The sequence below is a fragment of the Lutra lutra genome, chromosome 3 (assembly GCF_902655055.1).
Source record: "Lutra lutra chromosome 3, mLutLut1.2, whole genome shotgun sequence".
Classification (NCBI taxonomy): domain Eukaryota; kingdom Metazoa; phylum Chordata; class Mammalia; order Carnivora; family Mustelidae; genus Lutra; species Lutra lutra.
Window position 1 is genome coordinate 152,728,653 of NC_062280.1, and position 17,911 is coordinate 152,746,563.

General features: G+C 33.3%; 1 protein-coding gene across 4 annotated transcripts in view; it reads left to right on the forward strand.

Moving 5' to 3' along the window:
* PCDH17 (protocadherin 17) overlaps nucleotides 1–17,911 on the forward strand; it is a 99,153-nt gene that overhangs the window by 19,206 nt on the left and 62,036 nt on the right. For 2 of the 4 annotated variants that reach the window (XM_047720082.1, XM_047720084.1), the window contains 2 exons: nucleotides 16,372–16,430; nucleotides 16,564–16,736. In XM_047720082.1, the coding sequence (XP_047576038.1) occupies nucleotides 16,372–16,430; nucleotides 16,564–16,736 (232 nt within the window). Of the gene's footprint in view, nucleotides 1–16,371; nucleotides 16,431–16,563; nucleotides 16,737–17,911 lie in introns of those variants that run through there. The other 2 variants (XM_047720083.1, XM_047720086.1) reach the window with 2 other exon arrangements.

Below are 17,911 nucleotides of genomic sequence, written 5' to 3' on the forward strand. Positions count from 1 at the left end.
TTCCAGCTCTGCTAGTCTATTGCCTTTTGGATTTCAGCTCCTCTAACATTGAACTGGGAATTTGTAGTCAGCCTCTAGGGATGAATTGGCTACATTTGATTGCAAGGCCAGTTACTTCTTTCCTATTTGATTTTCACCAAGTCAATAGTTTCCCTAGAAGAGTTTTACTCTCAGGAATAACAGCCACTATTATAAAACTCTTATATGCAAAAAATCAAATTTTTGCATTAAAATAACTTCAGATTTTTTGGTCCAGTATGTGTGTCTTTGAGTTTCTTTCTTTTTTTAAATTTTATTTCCCAAAATTAAATGATTATGTTTTTATTTATTTATAGTCACTATAGTCATTTATTATATTTTTAGCCATATTTTGCATTTTAATAATTTTTACTGCAAAACCTCTGCTAAAAAAACATACCTAAAACAGCACCTGGTGCATTGTAAGAACTCATTACATATCTGTGGTCTGAAAATAGAGAAAGTTACATTTATTTTTTTTATTTTTAAATTTTTTATTTTTTATTAACATATAATGTATTATTAGCCCCAGGGGTACAGGTTTGTGAATTGCCAGGTTTACACACAGAAAGTTGTGTTTAAAAAGTTATAATTGCTGGGCACCTGGGTGGCTCAGTTGGTTAAGCAACTGCCTTCCACTCAGGTCATGATCCGGGTCTGGGATGGTGTCCCACATGCAGCTCCCAGCTCCATGGGGAGTCTGCTTCTCCCTTTGACCTTCTCCCCTCTCATGCTCTCTCTCGCTGTCACTCTCTCAAATAAATAAATAAAATCTTTAAAAAGTTATAATTGCTTATGATTAAGTACTCAGAGGTAGCTATTGCTAACCTTTTGTTGTTCAGATCCACAGTCCCTTCTCTAAATACAAATCCAAAAGACTCAGACCTGACCTGATTTAAGACTATTTTAACCTTTACTAGTTCCACTTAGTGTTAATATGAACATTTTTTATTGAAGAAATATTAAAATGTTTAAATTTGAGGTATTGTACCATTCTCCGCTGGGATAGGTAATACATGACATGTACAACAAAATGTCATTCTGAAATATGAGAGTTAGGGATTACAAAACATGTCTTCTAAGTGCCAGGGTTTTGAATAAGTGTTCATAAACTGCTCTGTCTTCCCATGCTGTTAAGTATACACATAAACATGACACACAACTAGATTTTTTTACAGGTATATATTAAACATAATATATTAAGCTGCTTTTTGCCTAAAATTATATAAATATATCACAGATAGACATCATCCCATGCCAATGATGTCGTTTCATACTACCTTAACAATGCTGGAATTCTGGGCCAGTTAATGGGTAATTCATTTAATCAGTTACTCCCTGATTGACAGTTTCATGCTTTACACTAAGATTCAATTCCCAAGGTTCTTGGTTTAAAAAAAAAAATCTATCTATCTGTAGATATCTATCTATCTATCTATATCTATTTATCTATTTATAGATAGATAGCTTTTCTATATACCTATATCTATATCTATATCTATATCTATATATATCTACATATATATAGCTTTTCAGTCCAGAGCAGGTTGCTTAACTTTTTTTTTCTCTTTTCTTATTAAGTGTAATAATATTTGCTATTCATAGAGCTGTCATAATCAAAATTCAAGATGCAATATGACTATGCATAAAAAGGATATAATCAATACTAAATGTTGAATAAATATTAACACATGGTTATTGTTGTTGTTAATAGCAAATGACATAAAGCACTGAGGCAGTTAGGGTACTGATATGCAGGCATATTTTCCATAAAAACAATATTTCAGTTGGCCCGAATGTTAGCAATTGTTTAAGAGTACAATTTTATTCCGTAATACTTATGATATTAAAAATTAATTTTACTGGGATGCTAATTTATTTTATCGTAAATTTCCACTTTGACCTCTCTAAACCAGGACTGGTCACCTTTGCTTTAAATGTTAAGTAGACATTTCAAAAAATGACCAATTTTTGGTAGACTGTCTTCTTCTTTTTTTTTTTTTTTTGGTAGACTGTCTTCTGAAGAAATAATTTCCAGATATTTTAAACTTCTTACACTACCAAAGTAAACTCTGAAGTGGAAAGATGTTATTAAGTCTTACTTAAGAACTGTGCTTTTTATGCAGGGAGACCTTATGGGAAGAAAACTCACACCAGGTAGAAACTGAAGAAAAGTTTGCACAAAAGAACTGTTGTAATGAATGCCAGGAATTTAGAGACATATGATAACATCTGATTTCATTTACACTTCTTTTCATGTGAGAAAACTGAAGCACGGAAATGTTACTCATATATATACAGCTAGCTAGGAATAGAGAATTAGTGTCATCTGACTCAGAGTTTAGGGTTTCTGTTCCTATACCAGTTGGGATATCATGTTTGACATACATTTCTACTGAGGTTTCTATGGAGTATGAAAACATTGTATAGCATGAATAATTGCTACTCCGAGTTACTGCAACTTACTTCCTAGAATGCAGGTCAATTTAGAAAAGAATTCTTTAGGCCTCCATATACTAAGCTTCAGAAACTGTGCTGGGACCTATGTATGTATGACACATTGCCTCAGGGTCTTTCAAAGTGACAATCGGCAGAAGCTTCAAGAAGTTCTATAAGTTGATCCTATAGAGTGAAAATATTTCCAAATTTTGGAGACTCCAGAAGCAGCTCAGGATCATCAGATTTGATCATAGAACTGACTTTGATTCTTTTATTTAAATCAAAGTTGACCAGTAGACCTCATTGCTTTTATCTTTGTTTAAAATGATTCAGAGCTGAACAATTATAGGAACAAAGCCATTCAAGGGGGTGTGACCTGGTATCAGAACTCAGTAGGGAGCATTGATTAACAAGCAGTATTAGAATGAAAGTAATAAATCTGTAAAATGCATCAGACAGTGATAAATAGGCTAGAAAGCAAAGCATAATACATACAAAAGGAAGATGGATCATTACAGTACTTGCAGGTTTTTTATTTGAAATAGTGCAAAATTTTGAGTCAAAAGAAACTTCTTCCTCTTACTTACTCATATTGGGACCTCCGTCTAACCTTTCATGAATTCCACAGGCCTCAGTTTCTCCATCTGTAAAATAGAAATTACAATGGTTCTAGCTGGTGAGGTTGAAAGGAAGGAATAGATTTGGAGAGGTTGAGAAACAATGACAAAAATCACCCTGTAAAATACATAAGGAAGCACAGGAGATAAAGGACCAAGAACAAAAATGTTCTTTTTTTCTGGGAAGGAACAGGTTACTTACTCTTATTCTAAGTACACTCTAGAGGAACTTGTAATACACTTCAGGAAACTTAATGTGTTTAAGTGCATTTTGTTTTCAGGTGTTCCCGTGATGGTACTGTTTCCATAGTTTTAAGTAGTTTGGAATTGAATATAAACATGCTACAAATCACCTACACTGAAATCCACTTAAGAAAAAGATATAAACAGTTTTTCAATCAGGCACCTTCAAAATGCAAACTCTGTGAGAGAAGTCTGTCCCACAGAGGATGAAAATGAATTTTGGGTTTTGTTTTTTCCCCCTAAACTATGACCTAATTAAACAGAGTGTATATGTGAAAATGCCTCATTAGTATTTTATCTGTAGGAGTGAATAGAGTGAAAATTATAATTAAAAGGTTAAGAACTGAGACTTAGTTTTTCTAAGCCAGGAGCCTACAACTTTTTCTGTTAAGAGTCATATAGTAAATATTTTGGTGTTTATGGACCATACAGTCTCTGTCACAACTACTCAACTCTGCCATTGAAGCATGAAAGTGGCCATAGACAACATATAAATGAAAGGGCATGGCTGAATTCCACTACAGCTTGATTTTCAAAAACAGATAGCGGGCCAGAGGCCAGGGTTCACCAACTATTTTTGTAAGGCATTACTAACTGTTAACATTTCTTAATTTCTTTCCATTTGTGTATCTTTAAAAAAAAACTATACCATGTAAATATAAATAGTCTCTAACAGGATCAAGGTATTTGTCCGTTATTTCAAAATTAGATATGAAAGAATGAAAGCCTATTATCTCTGAAATGGTTGTGTAGGTAAGACTGCTGCTTTTACTCAAGGAGAAAAAATTCTTAGAATTGAAGTCTCCAAGCAAAGAAAGCTGGGGATACTAGAATTAGGTATTAAGTGTCAGTCTGATAAAGAGTAGAGATAGTTCATTTCATTTTGTGCTAATGTTTAATTAAAAATCTGTTAACATTAGTAAAGACATTTGGCTTTATTTTAATTTCAAGTATGAATGCCAACCTAAAATAGACTCTTCCCATTGAATCATACATTTTGAATGTGCTACTTCTTCCTATATTTCAGTAGGAAAATGATAAATATTCTAGTATTCTAATACTCAAAATTTGATTAATAATTAATTTTTTCTTCAAATTTAGGAATGCCTTTTACTTTGTAATAGTCATTTCTAGGACAGGTCTTCCAGATTCCTTGTATATTATCTCCTAAATTTTCATAATTGTATTCTCACATTACTCTTGTTTTTCAAACCAGAAATTCAAATACAATGGATATTTTTTTTGAAAATTTATAATTGTATATGATTTTTGTAATTTTGGAAAACAGTAAATTATCTTTGAAACCCATAGAAAAGACCGGGGGCTTCAAAATTCCTCCAAAGTATTTACTAATTACTGTAAAATATATTGGTTGGTTAGCTGGTTGCCTGCATTATTGTCCCTAAAGAGTTAAAAATTCTCTATCAGACTTGGAAGAAGGAAAAAAATGAGAAAGGTGTTGCATCACTCAATTTCACCTTGAATTCCTTCTATTTTTTAAATCCTGTTAGGACCTGGAATATACTTATACAGGTGATTATTTGAAAGGTAGATGCAAAATCAGACAGAAACCTCATCTTATTTATAATTTTTTCATTAGCAAAATGAGTTACCTGAATAATTGACTTTATCTTATGATTAAAAATTTAATATTTGGGGGAGCAAGACTGGTGAACTCTGTGTATCAATATCAATTCATTCATAATGTTTTTAATTTGAGTATATTTTGAAAAAATAAGCTGATGAAGTGGATAACAGGCATACAGTTTGGTTCACCTTTTAAATTAGTTCTTGTTTTTTGGTATTTACATAATGATAGACTATAAGTAATACCTTGAATTTCTTTTGCACTTTAAAAGTTAAGTGCTGAGAAGTGCCTATTTTGGCAATTTATATATGTCTGTCATGATGGTAAGTAATCATACAGTTAAGCCCACTGCATGCATTAGAATATTTGGTAATAAATGGCCATAATTACCTTTTTATGTTATTGGCCAAAGGAAAAGAAATCTGGTTATTGGAGTTATATAAAATGTTCAGCTATTCAAATAATTTAACATGCAAGTCTAGAAAATAGAAGTGCTGACTTTTCCAATGAGTTGTCTTATTATTAGGGGTGTTAGTAGCATTTTTTTTTTCTTTGTAACAGTAATTTTTAAAAGCACTTCAAGGAAAGTTACATTAATTTCTCATTAACAATTCTGAAAATGTTGGGATGGAGCCTTATTTTTCTCTGTTTTTAAGAGAGGCAGTACAGCAACTGACTGGTCCTAGCAGTCACTGGCAAGGGTTATTGTTCTGCAATGAATTGGTTATATGCTGGGTAACTTTATGAAAGTTAGTTAGCTGTAGTTTCTCTGTTAAAGAAACCATGTAGACAGTAACACTATTATGTCTTCTAGGTCAGTTGGGAAGAATGAATAATAAATATCACTAATACTGTTTTGTAGATCCTAATATAAGACAGAATACTCCAAGCCTTGTATCACAGAAAGTGCACAATGACACGAATTACATAAATTTAGATTCAGTGCAGTATGGTTGTCCATATTAGCTAAATGAATTAGACTGAAAACTGGTTTGAATCTAAATAAATCAATTTATGAAAACTTCCTTTTACTTGTTAGCAAGTTCTTTAACCCTAATAAGATTTTAAGGAAATGTATCTTGCAGAAGACTCAGCATTCATGGGGATAATAAGTAAAATCATGAATCACCAATCTGTCTCCCTCCCTTTCCTCTCTTTCTCTTCATATGTCAGAGTTCTAGAAGTTCAGACTTCTAATGAATGTTCATTCATTGGCTACATAGATCTTTGACTGTTCAGAGAATCCAGTTGTAGGTATTCCCTCCAGTGGGATAATCCTTCCATATTCTTTTTTTTTTTTTTAAGATTTTATTTATTTATGACAGAGAGATAGCAAGAGAGGGAACAGGTGAACTGGAGAGGGAGAAGCAGGCTTCCTGTGGAGCAGGGAGCCCTATATGGGGCTAGATCCCAGGACACTGGGCTCATGAGCTAAGCCAAAGGCAGACGCTTAACGACTGAGCCACCCAGGCACCCTTCCTTCCATATTCTTAATAGAGATAGAAAAAAAGCACGATAGGAGGAAAGCAGAGGAGAGTCTTCTAAGACAACATATCTGGCTGGGGACTAGCAAAAACCAACCAAACAAATAAGAAGCAGAGAGGAATTGAACTCCCGACCTCCCTCCCCGCTCCACCATTATGACCACTACCATCACTGGAAGAAAAAGAAAAAGATTGAGTATTAGTTAGGGTTGAGATGGAGAGGCTGACTGTACTGAAGAGAATGTGTTAATTGGAAATGTTGAAGTTAGCAACTCAAATTTTGGATTTTTTTCTCCCTAAGATATCAACTCATGGCATAACTCTATGCCATTGCCAGGGAGAAAGCATATCTAACATTCAGTGGCAACTTGGTGGCCTATGGCCTCCAGGCTTTAGCAAATATGAAAAAGAATGTACAGTATTCTTTATTTTGTGTGCTTTTGTAGATAACAAATAGCAACTCCTCTTACCTTTTGATTATCTCAATTTTCTTCTTTCTTGTCAAAGATGATTTTCTTTAAAATTCAAAATTACATAATTAAATTCTGGCACACAAGTTATTATTAAAGTTATCAGTATCCTTTACAAAAGAGTTAACATTTGCAAGAGCTTTTAATATGTAGCCACATAACTTTAAAAAAATCATCTCAGTCATCCTAATTGAGCTGTAGACTTAAAATGTTCTCTTTACAGGATGTGGCTGTTCTTGTTCTCTCATTTTTAATTTAAAGTAATGCTAGTTTTTGCTAAATGTGGTAAGAATTTCTCATGTTTTTATTATGCCTTTGGTTGCAAAATACAAATGTCGATCATACTATACTTATATAAAATGTATTATTTTGAAAATCATTGATAAATACAGTTATTGCCATACCTCATGCTCTTTGAAAATTCCAAAGCCATAGGTGCTGTCAGATAACTTTATAAGTGGTGGCTTAAAATGCTGTTGCCTACTTCAGCAATGTAGAAAGAACCACACCATATATTCTGTTGAAGGCAAAGCTATCAGAAGCAATGTCGGTATGAAAAGGCTTAAAGTGAATTATTCACCTCTTAACTCTCAGTTGTGTTTAGTGTGCTGCAAAGAGAATGCACCCTATCAATGTGAAAAGCAGTGCCTTTGAAATAAGGGAAAAGTTCAACTTGTTTGACTTTGTTTTCAACCCAATGGCATCAATATATGCAGTGAACTTTATGTGCCCAATTCAAAAGAATTTTGAAATTTCCACTCCCCTGTACTTCTGAAGCAGGATAACACAGATCATCTTAGTATAGCTGAAGCTATAATGATAAGATTTAACACCATACTACACATCCAAACCCAAATTTGTTTGTGAGAAGTAAACTCTCTCTTAATGACGACTTCAAAGAGTTAAGGACATACTTTCGTTTTTCTTTAACAATTCCTATTCTAAATCAACATTTCTAGAATTAAAACTTTCTTCATTTTTGTATTGCAAACTTTGGGAGATCCTTCTTGTATTTGACATACCTGTCTCTGCTTTCTAGTATATTACAAATTTAAAAATATAATGTTGACACAAATATGTAAAACTTGTAAAAACACAAAGTATAAATATAACATCATATATATTTATACTTTGTGTTTGTGTTTTTTTTTAAGATTTTATTTATTTATTTGAGAGAGAGAGAGAGATCACAAGTAGGCAGAGAGGTAGACAGAGAGGGGGAAGCAGGCTCCCTGCTGAGCAGAGAGCTTCATGTGGGGCTTGATCCCAGGCCCCTGAGATCATGACCCGAGCCGAATGCAGAGGCTTAACCCACTGAGCCACCCAGTGCTCCATGTGTTTGTTAAATATATGTATACATACACTCTGTCAGTAGAGTATGCAACTCTTGATTTCAGAGTCACAAGTTCAAGTTGTACATTGGGCATGGGGCCTACTTGAAAGAAGGAAAAAAAAAACTGTTCCTTTGCAATAAATGCAGTATGCAAACTTCATTTGAAGTATTTATGTTATGGCTGGGAATTGTGTGTGTGTGTGTGTGTATGTGTGTGTGTGTGTATGTGTGTGTGTGTGTGTGTATCTACATACACACACTCAATTATTGAGGTAAATGCTTTTAGAACCCGGTACAAAATGCTGCATCTTTTCTTCTTCAAGTGTCTAATCTGCTGTCAGTCCTATTTAATGTATTTTTCATCTCAAATATTGTAGTTTTCACTTTTAGAATTTCCATTTGGGTCTTTTTTTGTACCATCTATTTCTCTGCTTCAGGCCTAAGATGAAGATGATATAAAGGAAGGTACTGAGGGCTCAAAATTTAAGGAGACACTTACTCTCAGGTTCATGCTTTCATGTTCTTGACCATATTTTTAATATTCAAACAGATTTTTAAGATTCCTTTTGGTTAATTTCATCATATTTTTCATGCCTGGATCTGTTTTTATTGATGTTCCCCTAGCCATGGATTATATTTTCCTAGTTTATTGCATACCTTATAATTCCTGATCAGATGTCAGATGTTGTGAACTTTACATTGTTGAACGCTGGATTTTTAAAATATTGCTTAGGGTCCAAGCTAAATGTACATTTGTGGAGTGAATTCACCCACTGAGTCTCTGTCTCAAAGGTCTCATCTTTGATAAACGGACACAGAAAGGTGAAAGGATATCAAGGATACCAGCGTTTCCACGCCAAGGATTCTGGAAATACCAGAGCTGTTTGGTTTGTCAAGAATTGTTTTCTCCATAGGAAATTTCCTGACTGCCCCATAACTCTGTAATGGGAAATATAAGAGAATACTGGAAATTAGCACCAAGGTATTTTGTATGTATCTATCACAGTGATTGCCCTAATCACAGATTGAATTCTAGAATTTACTGAAATAGCATCTAGGATGCTGAAAACTAACCATACGATCCATTTTCCTAATGCTTGAATTTTTTTCCTCTCTTCCTTTTGTGGGAATACTTTGGGAAATAGCATTCTGGTATTTTTTTCTTTTAATTAGAAATGAGACTCAGAGTGATGAGGTCTTTATTTTTCTCATCCCACAGTTTTGTCATTTTTTAGAAATCCAAATATTGTTTTAAATTGCTCAGACTTAACACCCACTTATCATTATTTCATGATTATTACAGTGCTGCATGTAGGATTTTTTTAATGTAAAAGTTATAATAAGAATTGTATTTGATAACTGAAAAATTTTCATATATTGTCTCATATGAAATATAAAACCACACATTTTAAGTATTATATCCTAATTTTGCCACCAAAGTTGCAAAACCACTTTGAAGATATTTTGCATATACTTTGGTACATCTTAGACACTAACCATTTCATATTAAATGTCTTTAGAGTCTTTACAAAGATACTCTTCACTTCCAAATGCAGAATCAATTTACAAGGCATTTTCTGAATTTAGAAATCACGGTTTCTGAGGATGGATCCCAGTTCTTCACAATGTAGCCATGTTTCTTTCCTGCATTGAAATTTAAAACAACAACAACAACAACAACAACAACAACAACAACAACAAACTGTTCCTTTGTTGGGGTGCTTGGCTGGTTCTGTCGGTAGAGCATGCAACTCTTGATTTCAGGGTCACAAATTCAAGTTGCACATTGGGCATGGGGCCTACTTAAAAGAAGGAAAAAAAAAGCTGCTCCTTTGCAATAAATGCAGTCTGCAAACTTCATTTGAAGTATTTATGCTATGGTTGGGAAAATGGGAACTGCACACAAGAAAAACATCTTCAAAATAAATGAAAATTTAGCTAAATAATTCATATTAAGGTGGATGTCTTAGAGAACTTTTGCTTGAGTTTGCTAGTGTGGCTCAATAGATCTTTATATCTTGAATCCATTTGTAGTCTGTCCAAATTTCTACATAGATTTTAAAAGTTGGCTTTATATCATTTTAAAAGACAAAGTTCAGAAACAGTGTTTATTGAAGATACTTAATAAAAGAGCTTGTAGTTTTATAATCTTCTTTGAGATGGAAGAATCTTCAGTATATATGACACTCAGATATCACTTTAGTGTAATTTGCCATTACCTTTTATTAGCATATAGTAATGAAACTTTTTTTGAGTGTAGAGTTCTGTGTATTTTTAATCATGTACATATAAAAGCTTCATGAAACCACCACCATAATCAGGATATTAAACAGTTCTATCACCCCAAAAAACTTCCTTATGCTATATCTATAGTCAACCTTATTTTTTTTTAAAGATTTTATTTATTTATTTGACAGACAGAGATCACAAGTAGGCAGAGGCAGGCAGAGAGAGGAGGAAGCAGGCTCCCTGCTGAGCAGAGAGCCTGATGTGGGGCTTGATCCCAGGACCCTGGGATCATGACCTGAGCTGAAGGCAGAGGCTTTAACCCACTGAGCCACTCAGGCACCCCTATAGTCAACTTTAAACCTTGGCATCCCCTAATCTTTCCTTCATCATCATTTTTGCTACTTTCTTTTTTGAAAATTTTATAAATGGAATCATCCTGTATGTGATTTTTCGAGGCTGGCTCCTTTCACTCACCAAAATGCTTTTGAGATTCATCCATTTTATTACATATGTGGTTTGTTTTTTTATTGCTCAATAGTTTTCCATTATGTGCATGTACCATAGTCTGTTTATCCATCTATTGAAAGACATCTGGACTGACTCCCGTTTTGATAAAGGGAGCTCCTGTAAATATTTATGTACAAATCTTTCATGTGAGTCTAGTTTACATTTCTTTAAAGTAAATACCAAATTGCTGTGTCAGTTTGGCTCTTTTTTTTTTTCTATGGATTATGCTTTTTTGGTATCATGTCTAAGAACTCTGCCAAATGTCAGGTCACAAAGATTTTCTGCTAAGATTTCTTCTACAGTTTTATAGTTTTACATTTACATTTAGACATATGATCCATTTTGACACACACATACACACACACACACACACATATGTTTATATATAAATGTGAGGTGTAGGTTAAGGTTCATTTCTACTGAATTATCTATTGAATTGCCTTTGCAACTTTGTCAAAAATCAATTGGCCGTATTTCTGTGGGCTACTTATGGGCAGTCTCTTCTCTTCTATTGATCTATGTGTCTTTTCTGTCTACAATACTACGCTGTCTTGATTAGTGTGGCTTCTTAGTAAGTCTCAAAATAGTGTGATTCCTTCAACTTTATTCTCCTTCAAAATTATTTTGCCTTTTATAGTCACGTTGCTTCTTGTTAAAAATTTTAGAATCTCAACTATATTTACATAAAATCATACTGTAAATATGAATATTATTATGTTAGGTGTATAGATTGTTTGAGGACCATTAACATCTTTACCATGTTGAGTCTTTCACTCCACTGACACAATATATCTCTACATCTATTTAGGTCTCCTTTGATTCATTTCATAATTTTTGTCATGTTCAGGGTATAGATTCTGTACTTATCATTTGAAAATATTTATTTGCTAAGCATTTGAATCTTAGGGAACTATGATAAATGTATTGCTTTTGAAATTTTGATTTTCTATAGTTCATTGCTAGAATATAGAAATATTGATTTTTGTGTGATGACCTTGAATATGGCAACCTTAGCTTATTTATTGGTTCTAAGAAATTTTGTTTGTGATTTGTTTTGATTCCTTTTTATTTTCTGCCTAAACAAAATTATTTGTGAATACAATAACTGAAAATTTTCCCCTTCCTTTTTAATTTATCTTTCATTTCTTTTTCTTGCCTTATTGAACTTACTGGGTCTTTTCATACAATGGTGAATAAAAGTGGTGAAAGCAAAGGTGAAAACTTCTAGTCTTTCACTAGTAAGTTTGGTGTTAGTTATACTTTTTTTTTTTTTTTTTTTTGGTAGATGCTCTTTATACAGTTGAGGAAGTTTCCTTCTCGGATTTTGCTGAGAATTTTTATCATTAATAGGTGTTGACTTTGGTCAAATGCTTCATGTATTTTTAAAATTTCTATTTTTACTATTTTAATAATACAAAAATCTATTTTGTCTTCTTTTACTACCCATTTTCAACTCAACTTTCTTAGCCACTTGTAAGTGGTCATATCAAATTAATCTACTTCCACAAATAAAGAACTTACCCAATTTCAGCCAATATGGTTCAGTTTCAGTAGGTGCTTCCTTTTGGTCTTCCTCATGGATGTATATTTTTAGATCATGATTTGTTTTCTAGAGTTATAATAGGATGAGCAAATTTTAGAATATATAAATATATATTCTGATGTACTTTAGGAATAGTTTATTATTGATTACTGCTGACAAAAAATTCTGATTTTGAATATCACTTATAAATTGACTATAATCTGCTGAGTACTTTTGGAGAAATACACGGAGGCAAATAATCAAAGAAACCCTTCATATCATGCAGGACTTACCCACTTTGTGTGTCTCTTTAAGTGCTTACTTGCTTATTTCTTCATGTTTTCAGTACAAAGGAAAGTAAGGAGCATCTAAGTTTTCCTGTTCAGCAAACAAAATAACAATAAAACAAAAAGTCAAACTAGGAAGGTGGACTCAGTTTGATAAGATACTTTGGATCTGTTTTGTTATGAGTGAATAGTCACTAAAAATTCCCGCAGCCTTTGTCTTTTATCTTGACTGAAATATTAAGATTAAGAAGAATCTATTCTTCTAAAAAGAATCACCTAAGTTTTTAACGTGTTTATTTTGGAACTTTTCTGTAATGCCTACCAACTCCAGGTACTTTGAAAAAAAAAATAAACAAATTATATGTTTTCAAAGTAAAAGTTACTGCATTCAAATTGAGTTTGAAGGGAAAACATCAGTTTGTATGATTAGTTTGTATGGAAGAGGATAGTTTTCAAGAATTACAAATATTCATATTTAATTACTCTGCTGAAACCTAAAATGCCACAAGTGTCTGACCTCAAATTTTACTTTCTTCCTAGACTTAAAAGTTAAGATGTAGATGTGTGCAAGCTAGAAATAAATTTTTAGAGTACATTATTGGAAAATATCTTAAAACCCATCTATTTCTAAATTAAATGATGCTGTGGTACATATGGCTTTTGTTTTGGGTCTATTTTCATTTTTCTATGCAAATACATTTATTTTATATTCAGATTAGTTTAAATGAATTTTCTGACACCCTTGGAGCCTGGATAATGAAAATGTTATTTTCTATATTAAAACCAGTGTGGTTTTTATAGTGAGTTAGTTATATGTTTGTTAAAGGCCAAATGGCTATTTCATTATAATTATAAACACACAGAACCTCTCACATTTCTACCTATTTTACTGGATAAATTCAGGCATTATTAGTAAACTTCTGCTATTCTGCTACTGATTAAGGTGCAAATTTTTAAAAGTTGTACTTTGTGAAATTCTACAATAATAAACCAACCTTTCTTTTTTTTTTCAATTCCTTTTTACCTCTCTTCACTCTTATTCTTCCACAGTATGTATATATATATATATATATATATATATATACCTTTTTCTCTCTTTCTCCTTTCTATTTTTCTTTTGCCTTTCTCCCTGCTTTATTTTTCTCATCTTTCTTTTCATCTAAAATCCCTTTTTTAACGACTTCCTCTTGTGTTTCTATTTTCATCAAAATAACATTTGATGGCAATACTCTTGCTCAGTGTTCATCAAGCACCCGGATGCATTCATGCAAACACACATACACACGTGCACATGCACACACACACACATAATTTAAAAACAGCTCTTCATTCAGTGGGGAAATGTATTGTATTTCTCAGTTTAAGTCCTCTATTTCATCAGAGCTGTTTAGAACTTTAGCAATAAGCAAACACCTTCAGATACTGTCTCTGTTAGAACAGAGGAAGGAAAATTTCCCAGTCTGTCTTCATATGTCTAACTGAATAGGGATCCATAGCCTGTGATGCTCCACCTAATTAAAGCCATTAAAGTCACAAGGTTACTTACAATAGCACTTATAAAAACTAGAGTTTCCACTTTCACTTTACATTTTACTCTCTCCTTAATACCCAGGATTCTGTTTTTCTGAAGTATTCTAAGATATTCATGGCTTAGTCTTCAACTGACAACAATGATCGGTTACTAAATGCATGTTTTTGACCAATTCAGCAGATCTTATTAAGTTAAAATGTGGAGTTTTTAAGTAATTGTAGTTTTAAAAATTGGAAAAATTCTTTTGCAAACATTTTGCCCCAGTATTTTTTTTGCCACTATTATTTAATTTAGTTTAATTCAATTTAATTTTTTTTTTTAAGTAGGCTCCGCGCCCAGCGTGGAGCCCAACATGTGGCTTGAACTCATGACCCTGAGATCAAGACCTGAGCTGATATCAAGTGGCACTTAACTGACTGAGCCACCCAGGTGTTCTCCCAAGCCCCCGCCGCCGCTACTGTATTTACTAGAATATCGTTATCCTTAAGAATTGGTAGTTTGCCATTATGAAAAGAAAAATGAAGGTGCTTCACAGAATCTAAAAACTAGTAAAACATGTTAATGAAAGATGTCTGCTACCAACTACTAGTTAAAGTGGATTAGAAGTGAGACATGTATTGACCTTATTTATCTTCATCTTTGCACTTTGATAAAGGTCAGTTGAACAACAACAGACAAAGAATATAGATTAAGAAATTTATGAGGGTACTTCCTGTCCCCAAACTTCTAACAGTGAAACTTAGATAGTATTTTAAGCTATTACTCTTTTTTTTTTTAAGATTTTATTTATTTATTTGACAGAGAGATCACAAGCAGGCAAAGAGAGAGGAGGAAGCAGATTCCCTGCCGAGCAGAGAGCCCGACGCGGGGCTCGATCCCAGGACCCCGAGATCATGACCCGAGCCGAAGGCAGCGGCTTAACCCACTGAGCCACCCAGGCGCCCCTAAGCTATTACTCTTAACATATCTTTTTTTTTTCCTTCCAGTAATATTTCAAGAAAGCCACAAAATCAAATTATTACATGGGAAGAAAAAAGGGTCCTGTTAGTTTAAATGAGCTTTATTTATAAGGAAAATACATATTGTACTACATTAAGCCTTACCTTGGGCCCTCTTCTTCATGAATTGCATGCTCCCGTGTCACTGATACTTGCAGGGTAGGTGATGTTGTATGAATCCGTGGCTGCTTCAGAGCACAATGGTGTGATATGAAGTGATGCAGAAAACAGGAGAACCTTTGTCGCTGAGTCAGCTGCAAGAAGAAGTGATGTGTATGAATGTACAGTATAGGGAGATCTATGAAAGATCTAGTATCTTTCTCCCAAAAGACTCTGTTCCGTGATACAAGGAGAATTCAGTTCTTTTTGGCAGACCTCCACATCAGTTTGGAAGCAGTAAAACAACCACAAAAACAAGCCTGGTTTCTCAATGTCTTTACTCTCAATATTTTAAGTAACATTTTATTTCTTGTTTTCATTTTACTTTGTTTTTAATAACCAGAAGTAATACCCATTTCCACTGCCTGCTTTGAGTTCAATGCCGTAGTAAGAATGTAGATGAGAATGAATTATAGAGATGAGTCCAGCCATATGTGCCGTGCTTTTAATTGTTATTGGCAAAATTTGAAGTAAATGCCCTGTATCTCTTAATTGAGGAGTGGATGACTTTAAGTGATATTACTTCAAGGAGGGCATAGAATCCCAGCAGATGATGTAATTGTGTTAAAAATGAGTATTATTAAATAATTCACACTTTTAATGTGGAGAAATTAGGTCATTTTTCCACTCCTCCCACAAATGTTTGATTTTAATATTTAAGTAATGAAACAACACAGACTGTGTTATCCATCCTCGTGGTAACAGAGAATGCCAGTTATGACAGGCTCATTGTTTACTTTAACAGGTAATTTGTGGACCGGAATCATTTAATTGTTCTGAGGACATAATTACATGTCAGCAATTTCCAATTTAATTAAAATGTACCAATCTGAAGATTAAGGGAATTTTTGAATTATTAATCATTTTTCCACTAGGAAATCTTGTTGCTCTGCAGGAGATTTGTCCAGTGTACGACTACACGTATTTCTTTCCTTCTCTTTCGCAGACAGACAATTTTCCCGCAGAGCCCAATTACATGGGCAGCAGGCAGCAGTTTGTTCAAAGGTAAGGCCCATTAAATAACTTTCTCGGCTTCCCCATTTGCATTCGTGTCAAAATTGCTTTGCAAGAGACTACATTTCAGATTCAGACTCCTAGAGACAACACTTTCTCTTCTTTTTCTTTATATGTATTTCAGTAGCTCCACGTTTAAGGACCCAGAAAGAGCCAGCCTGAGAGACAGTGGGCACGGGGACAGTGATCAGGCTGACAGTGACCAAGACACTAACAAAGGCTCCTGCTGTGACATGTCTGTTAGGGAGGCACTCAAGATGAAAACTACTTCAACTAAAAGCCAACCACTTGAACAAGGTGAGTGAAGCCTTCCAATGCTTACAAAGTGTAAAGCTTAAGCAATCATTATAAACCTATTAGTACCGGAGTTGCAGTTTATCACGGTGGAATGGACCATTGATAATAAATCCAAAGAAACAGCAAATCCAGATCTTGTCCCAGAGAGAAAGCAGCTATTCAATTCCTCAGTAACAACAGAAAAAGGAAGGCCATGGATATTAGTCTGTAACCTTCTTAAAATGAGAACTTGACCAAAGTCGCTAGATTATTCTTTTCTTTATGGGCATTTCCTAACCTTTCCCATTTTGTGTTTATCAACAAGGAAAATAGGGCATATATTAGTTGGTTATGCGCATCTTAATATACTAGTTTACAAGATTAAATTTAGTAAGTTCACCACATTTAGGTAAAATGAAAACCTGATTGGAAATTTATAGCTCTTAGCAAGGTTTGTTTATTTTTAGCTTGAATTTTAGCCTCAAAGTCGTTATTCAAGAGTCAAATTACAGCAAAGCCAAAGTTTTGGCTCCTTTTTTGGATTTACATCTAAATCTGCAGGGATGTCAAATAAACACGTACTTGTGGGCCCTGATAGAGATATAATAAAGAAACACTTCTTAATAAATACATATATTTTTTCCTAAAAGTCTATCTTCAATTTTTTTGTTTTATTAGTTTTGATGTTTTTATCATTTCAAACACAAAGAAATATTTGCTAATGATTCACCCAAAGAAAAGTGAGCAACTCTTTTGTGTAAGACTTAGACCCTGTGATTGTGAATAGGTTTTTATGTCTTATCATTATAAAAAAGGAAAAGAATGACTGGATAAATCAATTTCAGAATTACAAATGCATTTATATTTGTTAATACTAGTTCTCAAAATACTAATAGTATTTAAATATTCTAATGTTTATTATTTCAGTTTTTTAATGAGAAACTACTTTTAAACTGTGTTGACGTAGTCATTTATTCTTCTAAGATATTTATTGGTTGACAATTCAGAGAAAATACATTTTGCCTCTAGTGCAGTCTGTCATATCATACATCAACACATATCATGTCTATTAATTTCTCAGATCATATTGAAATTTTAATACACACATTCACACATATATAAATTCAATGCAGACATAAATGCATATGTTCAGTTTAATATATATTTAAATTTCTGTACTACAATTATGCTGTTTT